Source organism: Grammomys surdaster, unplaced genomic scaffold, assembly GCF_004785775.1.
Source record: "Grammomys surdaster isolate TR1022 unplaced genomic scaffold, NIH_TR_1.0 62, whole genome shotgun sequence".
In the NCBI taxonomy this organism is placed as follows: Eukaryota; Metazoa; Chordata; class Mammalia; order Rodentia; family Muridae; genus Grammomys; species Grammomys surdaster.
Window position 1 is genome coordinate 893284 of NW_021604564.1, and position 12125 is coordinate 905408.

A 12125-nucleotide genomic window follows, 5' to 3' on the forward strand; every position below is an offset into this window, starting at 1 on the left:
TGGGAGTGGGTGTGCCTGGGATGCTTGGCCTTCTGGGTGGCCCTGTGTGGTGCCTGAGCCTGGGTGCAGAGCTGAGGCTGTGGGAGACACCTTGTTTACGTTTCCATCTCCTGTGGGTTCCACCCCACTCTGCAGGCTGGCATGTGGGACACAGGAAGCCAAGGTCTCTGCAGGCCTGGGTGGGGGCTGCCTCCCCTCACATGGGGAAACACACCCACCTGGGCAAGGGAGTACAGCTTTGGACTCCAAGAGACCAACTCTGAGACTCTGAGGTCTGAGCACACTGGAGAAACTGAGGCCAGGAACAGCCCCTAAGTGGTTTCTACAACACGTGAAGATTCTGGTGTTTTGGCCACCATCAGCTGATTCAGCTGAAACTGAGTGAGAAACCCATCTCCTCACTTCATCTCCTCTTCTTCTCAAGAAGGCTGTGGGCAGCTGGATAGGGCTCCCAGACAGGGGCCTGGCTTCAACCCCTCTTCCACAGAGAACACCCATGGGCTGGGGCCAGCACCATGAATCCCTGCAGGGCACCTGGGAAGCCTTGCTGAGTTGGTCTGCATGAAGAAGTCTTGGGAGAGTTTACTCTGGTGAAGGGTTGCATGTCCTCAGCCTACAGATCTTTGGGAATGCTGGACAGGGACAGACACCCCTGAAAACCCCATCCCAAGTGTTTGCAGATGTCAGGGCCACCGCAAACAGATAAAAAATGGCCTCACCCTTTGCTAGGTACAATTTCCTTCTACACAAAATATTCCATCCTGCAGGAAGCTCCTAAAGCAGAAACTTAAACAAAACAGCTTCAAGAAGTCCCTGAAACTGACCAGCTTCACCTGCCCCCTCTCTGCCAGAGTGAGCAATAAAAGCTGAGCTCAGGAAGCCAATCTGCCTGGAAGATGCTCAGAACAACTGAGGCACTGGAAAGGACGGTCTGCATCCTGATGCCCTGCCTGCAGACTGTGTGGTGAGCATTAGGTCCCCAGCTTTCTAAGCTGTCACTCACGCCTTGGTGATGCAGCTGTTTCTGAGTCATTTCTGCTCCAGTAGGTAACCCCTCACTCATATGCCCATCAGTGACCCCCATAAAACTCGAGGCACCATGGTGGGCTTTGTTGGTGTCCATACTAGGAACTGTCAAAGGCTCCATACCTGGGGAGAGTGGAAGTGTGTGTGTGTGTGTGTGTGTGTGTGTGTGTGTGTGTGTGTGTGTGTTTTGCTTGAGGCTTCAGGCCAGAAGGAAAATCATGCAGATGTTAGTTGCATCAGTGCTGAATGCCCTTCCTAGGAACCAAGAACTTGGAACCACGGGATCGGGCAGAGTGAAGAGGAGGGGAACATGGCAAAAGCAACAGAAGATTCCTGCAGGCCTGACCTTTAATAGTAAAGAGAGAAAATCTGTGATCCAGCCTGCAGATGGGGCATTAACCATGCCCAGCACAAGAAGCTACGTTGACCCCAGTATGCTCAATATCTGCATTGATGGAACTGAGGGAAACCTGAGACCATGCTCATGGGGGTGGATGGCAGCAGTCTCGGGGCTGTGGATACAGGGGAACTGAGCCATGTCACTTCCCATTCCACCTTTAGGCAAAGGCTGCAAATCTGAGACCGTGAATCAGTCCCTGAGGGACTGGCTTCTCAATGTCATTCGATACACTTGGTTATTTCCAACTCAGGTCCCACACATAGGGTCTGGAGGACCATAGAGAAGGGGCAGTGCTGTTCAGGCAACCAGGGAGAAGAGGAGCTGTGTTTGGACCCCAGCTGACTGTGCCAGGTAGAACTGTGTTCACAGATTAAAGGAAGGGCTGACCTAGTGGGGACCTCAGAGTAGGGCTGTAGCTTTAGTATTTTAGGTGAGCGTATTGGGGGCTGTGGGGAGGATAACAATAGCTTTATGAAGGAGGAAAGGCTTTGGCAGATCTCAGTGACTTAGACTGGCATGTAAAGAACAGGCAAATATTGAGAGAGAACAAAATGAACAATCAGCAACGCTGACGAGGAAGTCTGTCTGCATTCCTCAAAAAGAAATGTGGCAGGACCTGTGTCTGGTGGAGTTCCTAAGGAGGAACTGATAGAAAACCCCCTGCTGCATGCTGGGAGCATGAGATAACACAGGTGACTAAGCTATATCCACTGTGCCAACCTTGGGCTGGTGTGACCCAGGGAGCCAGGGGTGCCTGAGGGGGAGCAGGACCTTGTGCCCTCTGGCTCTGGGCAGGGTTGAGTGGATACAGTCAGGACCCCTGATTTCATCAGACATGAAGAAATGTAGGGAGGCTCAGGAAGAGTTCTAAGACACTCAAATCACTGGCTCAGAGGGCAGCGGGGAGCTAAGTAGCACCTCCTGACCATGCTTTGCCCCCAAGCATGATCTCTGCAGGAAATGACTGATAGAAACAGAAGGGGACACTTCCTGTGCTTCGGCTCACCTCTGTTTCTTCTTAGTTGTGAACTTCTGGGGTCACTCCACTGAGTACAGAAGACAACGGACTTCGATAGTGCCTCATTGCTGTTATCTTTGTGACCCCACCATTTGTTATGGGATGTTGCTGTGTCCTGCCCATCCTCTGGACAAGGTTATATAGATGATGTAATGCCAACCGGAGTGTCCTGCAGATGAGACACCCAGGTACAATGACACTTCCACCTGCCTTACCACCCTGCCAGGGCTGGGTTAACAGGAAGGAAAAATGGTTCAAGACAATAACTAAAAGATTTAAATCCAGAACAAATCCTACATTCTGCAAAGCATAGGGGTACTGAATGAAGACTCCAGGGTGGGGGTGGGCTACCCCATGAGCTGTTGGCAAGGAAGTGCCCAGAGTCCCCATGAACATAAAGGCTGTGGCTACTGTTGTTGATTCTAGCCCAGGAGTAGACCTCACTGCTGAAGACACCACATGTGCACGCTGTGACATCAGGACAGAGAAATTAAGCTGAGACTGACCTGGAAACTCTCACCCTGCTGGCTGGCTTTCAGAGCTGAAGGGGGGGGGGTCACACAGGCTGCTGGTAGAGAACCAGCACCAGCATTGCTGCTCAGCTAAGGACCTGGCTATGTACAACAGTGGCTTGGTTGTTGTGGGTGAGACCAACAACCTTCAGATCCGACTTAAGAGATGCACCACAGAATGAGTTCACATCTGGTACTGATAGGATCAAAGCTGTGGCTGCAGAGGTCCTAGGCCCTGAGAGGGAAGACGTGTCTATGGTTTCATTAGATGGATATGATGTGCCTGTAAAACTGCCATCAATATCACTTACCTCTGATATTGAAATATTCCATGTGCAGAAAGCTCCTGAAGCAAGAAGTTAAAACAGCTTCAGGAAGTCCCTGAAACCGACCAGCTTCACCTGCCCCCTCCCTGCCAGAGTGAGCAATAAAAGCTGAGCTCAGGAAGCCAATCTGCCTGGAAGATGCTCAGAACAACTGAGGCACTGGAAAGGACGGTCTGCATCCTGATGCCCTGCCTGCAGACTGTGTGGTGAGCATCAGGTCCCCAGCTTTCTAAGCTGTCACTCACGCCTTGGTGATGCAGCTGTCTCTGAGTCATTTCTGCTCCAGTATGTGACCCCTCACTCATATGCCCATCAGTGACCCCAATAAAACTCATGGCACCATGGTGGGCTTTGTTGGTGTCCATACTAGGAACTGTCATAGGCTCCGTACCTGGGGAGAGTGGAAGTGTGTGTGTGTGTCTGTCTGTCTGTTTTGCATCTCCCCAGGAAAAGTCTTGTCACACAGCACCCTTCCTCATCCATTCTCCATTGTGGGACCCACAGACCTCCCATCCAAATCGCTGGGAACCCAATATTCCCTGTCACCCTCAAGGCCAGTCAGGCATCAAGGTGACACCAAGGCCATGAAACCCGCAGCCCAGCCTATGGTGTAGCCCATCCTTCCATGCCCAGCTAAGGAGGTGGCAGCTTGGGGCTGGATAGAGCTGGCACCCACTCCAGACCTGTCCCCATGAGGAAGTGGGTAGTGAGAACTGGATATTTTTAGCTAAGGAAGGAGATATGGGTCCAGTTCTCTAGAGATGACAGGGAAGTTGGCCACTGTGCAGCCCAGGCTGGTCTAAAAGTCATGACCCAGGGTTGGAAGGACAAACTTGGCATATAACACTGGGCATCATCTTTTTTCTACTCTCTCCTTCCTCACTCTGTATTTACTGTTTCTCTCTCTTAAAAAGAAGATGGATGGGGTTGGGGATTTAACTCAGTGGTAGAGTGCTTGCCTAGCAAGCGCAAGGCCTTTGGTTAGGTCCTCAGCTCTAAAAAAAAAAAAAAAATGGATGTATTGTATGTTTTGTTTGCAACATAGGCATGTGGTACCCAAGGACAAAAGGAGTTGTCACTCTGGAACTGAGTTGTCATGTGGATGTTGAGATTTGAACCCAGGTCCTCTGCAAGACTAGCTGGTTGTCTAACTGCCAAGCAGCGTATTCAGCCTCCACATGTCTCTTTTTATGATATGGCAATATGTGGGTGGTCTCACAGGGGGTCCTGCCTGGATTTGTGTGTCAACATGACATAATCTAGTCGTCAGGATCCTCAGTTGAGGAAATGCTTCCATTTTCTTAGTGATTGATGTAGGAGGGCCTAGTCCACCGTGGGTGGTGCCATCCCTGGGCTGGGCCCTGGGTTCTGTAAGAAAGCAGGCTGAACAAGCAAGTAAGCAGCACACTCATGCCTCCAGGTTCCTGCCCTGCTTAAGTTCCTGTCCGGACTTCCTTCGGTGAGGCACAGTGATATGGAATAAGCCAAATAAACACTTTCCTCCCCAATTTGGTTTTTGGTCATGGCGTTTCCACACAGCAGTAGAAATCCCAAGACAGATGGTGAACCCTGAACTTATCCCGGGCCTCTCCTGTGTATCTGTCCAGTGCCTTGGTTACGGGCCCACACGGCCATAAGCATCATTTTCTGTGGGCTCCAGCAAGGCCATTTCCCATGACTGCTTTTTCTTTGTTCACATCTATTTCCCTTTTCTCCCAGGCCACCAGGAACCAGCCCTCCCTTGGGCAGCCCCCATTCACACCCGGCTCCCCGGCAGAGCATGAATGAACAGAGACACGCGAGTTCCCACACTTTATGTGAATTCAGTTCTCACACGGCTCTGCAGGGCCCCTTCGCAGGTCGGGATGTGAGGTAGCGTCACACGCACGCGCACTCCCGCGCCGACAGCTCTTGCAGCGTGTGGTAGCGGCTGTGCACGTCTAGGAAGGACACCTCGTCCTCGTAGGCCGTCGGGCGGCAGCACGGGTGCGCTCGCACCCGCTCTTTGCGCACGCGCCTCCGCTGGCGCAGGCGCCGCAGGCCCAGGTCGTAGATGCGGATGGCCGCCTCGCACGCACCTGCGCAGTAGCGGAACAGCACGGTCTCGTCCGACGTGTAGCCCAGGCCCAACTCGCTCACGCGAACCTCCAGCTCACGGAGCCCGCACGGCCGCGCTCCTGGCCGCGCACGCCGACGCCGGGGGCCCGCTCGACGGCGCAGCCCCGGGACGCGGGCAGCCCAGGGAGAGAGTTCTCGAAGCTCCACTGCGTCGGGGGCGCCCTGCAGCAGAGCGCGATCTATGGCGGGAAGAAAGAGACAAGGGATTGGGTCACGAGGGCTGGTCCCCGCCGCGCATGCGCAGTCCTGAGTGGCGTGGACCTACACCCTGGTTCCAGCGTCGTGGTGGCTGCCATTGCCCCCTACTTGTGTGTAGCTGAGGGACGTACAGAACTGAGGGGGTTCAGGAGGCAGGAGGATTATTTCAGGGATATCCTTTGGTACTCTGTGAGTTTGAGGCTGGTCTGGGCTACATGAGATCCTGTCTCAAAAAAAAAAAAAATCAAGTCAAAGCCACACCCCAGAAGCTAAGGGGCTCAGCGTTCCGCGTGCAACCTGCCACACCCTCTCTGGTCAGTGCTGGTAGACTGCTTTCACGACCGCCTCAGACCGCCTGAGCCTCGGTTTCTCCCCACAGGAGGGTGAACCCACCAGGCACCTTTTCCAGGAAGCCCCCTCCCTCCGGGGGCAGGGCTTACACTGGGCCAGGCGGGCGATGCGGGCGTCCAGGGTGCGTGGAGGGCGTCGCAGCGGGGCGAGCGCGGGTCCCAGGCGGTGGCCCAAGAGCAGACCCTCCTGGCACATCCAGACAGACAGCAGGGAGCTACAGATGAGCGACACCAGGGCCGCCGCCTTCCAGCGCCTCATCCTGGGCCTTGACCTGCGGGGAGATGATAGTGGGTGTGCGCGCGGCGGGACACGGTGGTGGGACAGTGGATATTTCACTTGGGGCAATAAGGGGTTCAGAGGCCTTGAGACTGAGGGTGCTTGGCGTGTCCTAGCAATGGATAGGGAGCCCAGGCAAGGAGAGGAGAGGGTGACAGCAGGAGGTGACCCTGGAGGAGGATCCTACTGTGTGCCTCAGTTTTCCCTACCAGGCTGCACGTCTTCCATCAAAGTATTAGTACTTCCGCTCACTACACACAGTGTCTAAACACCCGAACACTCCTGACCAGTGCCCATGTTCCCTGAGGCTAGACCACCTCCTATCTTACCCAGTGTGCTGTGTCTTGGAAGACATTTGCATTCAATTTGCATGGCCCCAACACGGGTGCTAACTGTGTACCAGGCCTGATGCTGAGTACACAGGAGACATTTGGGGAAACTGAGGCACAGAGCAAGTAGAGGCTCGCCATGGTCAGCGGCATCCGGTTTGGCTATTTTGTTGTTGTTGTTTTTCCTTTTGAGATTTAGCCCAGGCTAGTCCGAAACGCTTGTGTATCAGAGGCTGACCCTGCACTCTGATCATCCTTCTGTGCTTGGACCCAGGGTTCAATCTGCATTCCAGGCCCCGCTTGGTTATTGAGCACCAACTGTATACTGAGGCTTCAAGACTCTCCACTGTCCATTGTCCCAGTAAACCATGCGTGCATTTGTCCTTGTCTGACATTTATTGGGTGCCGATGGTTTGCCTAAGCTTCACTTTGAATTCAAGTCACATGACTGCTGGGACCTCGCACCACACTTGTGCGCTGCCCAAGGAGGCCAGGAGTGGACGTGGGGTTCCCGAGATGGAGTGACAGGGTGGTGGGAACCAAACCTGTGTCCTCCGCGTCTGCGGCTCGGAGTCAGCTGTCCTGGCATGACTGCCCTCACGCCCAAGGCCCGTGCCTTATTAATCATCCCTCTGGAGGCAGTGACTCAGTTTCCTCTCTGGGCTCTATGAGGAAGCATGACAGCAGAAATGCCAGTACCGGGGTGGCCCGGTTACACCCACTCAGTGGTCTCAGACCGCTTACTCCCGCTCTGAACCCATGAACAATGGTCCCTCTGTCTGGGGTCACCCGACTGGTTTGTGTCTGGCACGGAAGGGGCGCGGGTATTCTGGGGGGGGGGTGACATAGGTGCGCAGAGGCCCCTGGGAGGAGGCCAAGGGTCACCACATCCTGGCAAGCGTTCTGTCTGCCCAGGATCACATTCTTCTGTTCCTCCCTCCTCCAAGCCTCAGTTTCCCCATCTGCCCACTCGTGTTTGCAGAGGAGATGTGCGCATGCCCGGGCACCGTGGTGCTCAGTCTGGCTAGTATCCAAAGCCTGGAACTGAGCCTTAACCTCAGCAGCCGCAATCTCCTATTCATCCTTCAAAGCTTGCTTCCTTTAGGACCAGGAGAGTTGCCTTGCCCCGTCTCCATGGCAACTGCCCCAGCCGGGGTGACTTAGTTTCCCCATCTTCTGTCAGAGCCAAAAGGTACAGGGAAGGGGAGGGAGGGCTGAAGTCAGTTTTCTGAACCTGTTATCTCAGCCTGCTCACTCCTTGTAACCCACAGGGTCTCCTGTAGTCCAAGTATGTAGCTGAGGATGACCCTGTACTCCTGACTCTCCTGCCTCCACTCCTGAGTGCTGGCGTGATATGTCCTACAGCTTGCGGTTTTGGGGTCATTCAATTCTAGAAAATCATAAGGGCACCAGGGGGAGGAGGGATTCCTAGACCTATACTTTCCAGAATCCGTGCCTCAGTTTTCCCCAGACTATGGCTTCTTTGGTGGTTCCAGATGGGGAAACTGAGGCCTTCCAGAGCCTGGGTCCTCACCTCCTTCCACGGGCCCCACCCACTGGCGGGATGCACATCTGGGGGCAAAGCAACAACATCTGTGGAGCACAGCTGGTTCCGATGAGCTGTGGGGGCTGTGGCCTGGGGAGGCATTTGGGGCTTGATGGGTTGATGGAGAACACAGCCACTCCGTCCCAGTCGAGAGAGAATGGGCAAGAACCCCAGGGCTGCTGCACCTCTAAAGCTCGAGTGATGCCTGACTGACCAAACTCCTGCTCATACCTCAAAACACCAATTCCAATGCCCCCCTACACTTAAAGAGATTTCACCTTATTTCCATGTGAAATTATTTCTGCGGGAGCACGCGCCGCAGTGTGCCTGTGTGCGTGCAGAAGTCAGAGGTCAACTGTTAGCTTAGCCACCCTGTCTCCATACATTCTTAAACATTGGACAGTGGTGGCTCAATGTCGCTCAGCAGATGGATTTAAAATGGCGAAGGGGGTGGAGTCCCCCCCCCCACTCTGCAGCCTCTGCTGGGAAGCCCCTTTCCACCTTGTTACTCCCTGTTCCCGACACCCCCTCCCCACCCCACTCCAGTCAGAACCAGAAAAGTGGACTTTTCCGGGCAGGACACACAGCACAGAAGCACGTGCCAGCCCTGGGGCTGGTTGTGAGCAGGAGGTCCCGCGCATAACCGGATCAGTCTAATGCGGGCTGAGCCGCTGGCGCGGGGCACTGAGGAAGGCTGGGAAGAGTCACCCATTAGAGTCCTGACCTGGCTTGGAAGGGAAACTGAGGCAGGCCCCGGGTGGCAGTACAGGGCGGGGAGGGAGGGGACTTGTCTGCCCTCTCCTTCCTCCCCAAATTCAAAGTTTGGTCTCGGGTCCTCGATAAAGGTGTCTGTTCTCTGAGCCTCAGTTTCCCCACATGAGAGCTGGGAGCCTGTCTGAGCCTCAGTTTCCCCAGACGGGAGCTGGGAGTCTAGGGGGCCCGGCACTTTCTTTTTCCTCTTATTCTGTTTATTTATTGAACTTTTAAAGGAATTCTTTTCATTATTTTAAATATATGTGTGAGCCCGAGGCAAATGCAGCGGCATCGACCCCCGGAGGTGGTGTCTCAGGCTGCGTAGTCATCACGGACAGCTCTGGTCTCATGGACTTATTTGTAACTTTGCTCTCATCTCTCTTTTGAGTCAGTGTAGCCAAGGCTGACCTTGAACACCTGATGCTCCTGCCTCCAGATCCTGAGTAGCTGTGACAACAGGCTGGAGGCGCCACACCTATTCCCCATGCTTCCTCTGTCAACCTTCCAAAACATTCTCCCCACCTGCCACCGGGTCACCCTGCCTGTCCTCAAACAAGCCAAGTGCTGTCCCTTTCTTCCCCACCTACAGAACTCACCCTACCCAGCCCCAGTTGTAATGCCCGTCCTCCAGGAAGTCCTCCCGGAGTCTCAGCCCATCATCTAGTCACACGGGTTCCCGAGCCCCACGTCCGTAGATGCTAGTGCGGCACTGCCCACAGGCAAACATTTGTCGAAAACATCTCTGCCTTTTGTGGTGGTTTTTTGGTTTTGGGTTTTGTTTTGGGTGCCTGGCTCCGAGTTTGTGTGACTGTTTTTTACTTAATTCTGAGAACAGGATGGTAGCATTTTGGGACAGGATGCCTGGCTGAGGTGGGGTACCCGGCTGAGGGGGGCATGGTTGATGGGCGTACCCTGCTGGGGGGGGCCTGGTTATGGGGTGTACCTGGCTGAGGGGGGACTGGTTGATGGGGTGTACACGGCTGAGGGGGTACCTTGCTGAGGGAGGCATTTCTCACTCCCTGGTACAGCCAGCCCTTTGTGGATGCATAGAGGTTTACAGCGGGCTCAGGACCCCGGTCTCCGATGAAAAAATTGGATGAAAGCGGGGAGAGACGGGGGGGGCTGGGGGGGGGGGGGGCACAAGCTGGTTAGGCTGCAGTCTACCCGCTGCTGCTAGTCACATCCCAGGGGGCTTCCTCAGCCCGGGGCGCTGACAAACACAAAGGGTGTCCCAGAGATGTGAAGCCCCGCGAACGAAGGTGGTGGAACAGAAACCCAAGGGTCCAGTTCCCTGCACAACCACCACCTCGAAGTTCCCCAGCCGGACCCAGTGAGCCAGGCAGGTGGCAATCTCTTTTCTCCTTCTCTCTCTCTCTCTCTCTCTCTCTCTCTCTCTCTCTCTCTCTCTCTCCACATCTCAGCATCTACCCTGGGCTTCAGGATTTCTGCCTCCTCCGGTCCCACCTGAGGTCTGCCCACTCTCTGCAGCATCCTTGGGTGGGCCTGGTGACTTCTCACCCATAAACCGAGTTATCTGGGGATAATCTGGAATAAGAACTCAGAAAGTGGGGAACACACCCCCGTTTCTAATCTGAGCTTTGCCCTTAAGGGACGCCCCCCCCTCCAAAGAGCCCCACGCCATCTTGTGGCTGATTCAGGAGCCCAGTGGCCCGGCCCTTACCGGGGAGGACACGGTGTCCCCGGGAGCGCAGGGAACGCGCCCCTGAGTGTTTACTTCTGTGCGCCGCCGGTGCGCGCAGCTGGACCTCCCTCCCAGGGTTTCCTGTGACCGCGAAATCCCCCTACACCATTCTCCCTGACCGACGGGGCGCTCACCGGGACCCGCAGGTCCAGCAGCCTTCCACAGGCACCAGAGGTCTTAGGAGCCCAGAGCGCACCCCGTCGTGTAGGGAGCCCGGCAGTGATCCGGGAGGGGGAACTTAGGGACTCCCCCCCCGCACTGCACCCCAGGACTCTGCTTACCTGCCGCGGGCTCCAGATGACCCGGTCAGTGGTGACTCCTCCGGCCACCCGAGCCCGGCCCGGCCCCAGCCACTGCGTGCGCCATCCGGATCGCGGGGACCGGAGGCGACCCGGGGACCTCGTGCCGGAGGAGGCCACCGCACAGGGTGCGGGACACGGGCCGGGCCATGGGGTCCCCCCCCTGGCCTCTCTTTCTCTGTCTTCCCAGGGCTCTCCGGGCTCAATGAACCCCGGGGCGGCGCGCGTGGGACGCTGGAGCGCGCTCAGGACGCGGGGCCACGCGAGGACCACCGGGCGCGGGGCACAGGGACGAAGCCACCGCGCGCTCTCCCTCTGCTCCCGCCGCGCACCTCAGGCCGGCTGGGCTCTAGGGGGCGTGGCCTTCCCGGAGGCGTGGACGTGGGCGTGGCGAAGGTTTTCCCGGGCTCAGGAGCCGCCCTCGTCCTGCCCACAGCTGTAGGGGCGCTCCGGGAGAGCAGGTGGCAGGAACGTGGGAGGCCCTAAACAGTCCACTCCTCCTGGGGACTCTCCTTTATCCCAGACTTTGCGCCCCGAATCTAGTCCTTACTAACTTTGCACGTTCCTGCCGCATGTCCCCTAAACTACCCTAAACTAACGAGGGAAAATCTCTACAGCATCAACACCCCACCCTGAAGCCATCTAAGAGTCCCAAGACACCCTGTGACCCTCCCTCCCAACTAAAAGCCACTCTGTACTCACTCATGGTCCCCTCACAAGTCCTTGCCTCTCCTAAGCCCACTACTCTATCCATTCCTCGATTCCTTCCCTGGGAAACCCAGTTCAGTCTCTTCTCAGACACCCTACATTATGTAGGATTGAAGATCCTGTTGTCTGCAGTGAACTAAGCCCATCCACACTTCCCACCATCCTGCCCCCCCCCAGAGAACCGTGGGGGGCCCCGTTTTTCACAAATGACTTCCCTCACAAAAGCACCCTATCTGGGACTTGATCCCTCAAACCCACCACACCCTACTGCCCGTGATCCGCAAGCGCCCCCTAGCGGAGCTCGGTCACTCAGAGCCGGGGTGGCAGGGGCGAAACCGGCTGTGGCCACGCCCCTGCCATACCTAGAGTAGCTGAAAAACCAGGGTTGAGGCTCCGCCGTCAACATCCCTTGCCCGCTCCTCCTCAGCTCCCTTGGCTTGACACCTGCCCCTGACTTAAGGTCCACTTATCCCAGAAGCCTTTTCAGGACCAAAACCCCAAACAGCATGACTCCTTCCCAAGGGCCTACGCTGGGGAAGCCCCAGGCAGGTGGAGTTATGCTC

At 55.9% G+C, this 12125-nt stretch overlaps 1 protein-coding gene across 2 annotated transcripts; it reads right to left on the reverse strand.

Annotated features, from left to right (window-relative positions):
• Positions 1 to 5077: 5077 nt before the first annotated feature.
• Nrtn (neurturin) lies at positions 5078 to 11189 on the reverse strand. Of its 2 annotated transcripts, XM_028764165.1 has the most exons (3): positions 10837 to 11189; positions 6039 to 6220; positions 5078 to 5579 (listed from the first exon to the last, which is right to left on the reverse strand). In XM_028764165.1, the coding sequence occupies exons 2-3, from the start codon at positions 6205 to 6207 to the stop codon at positions 5161 to 5163; spliced, it is 588 nt and encodes a 195-aa protein (XP_028619998.1). In that variant the 5' UTR covers positions 6208 to 6220; positions 10837 to 11189; the 3' UTR covers positions 5078 to 5160. The 2 variants fall into 2 exon arrangements, with proteins under 2 accessions (XP_028619998.1, XP_028619992.1); XM_028764159.1 differs by lacking the exon at positions 10837 to 11189 and having other exon boundaries at positions 6039 to 6822.
• Positions 11190 to 12125: the final 936 nt, after the last annotated feature.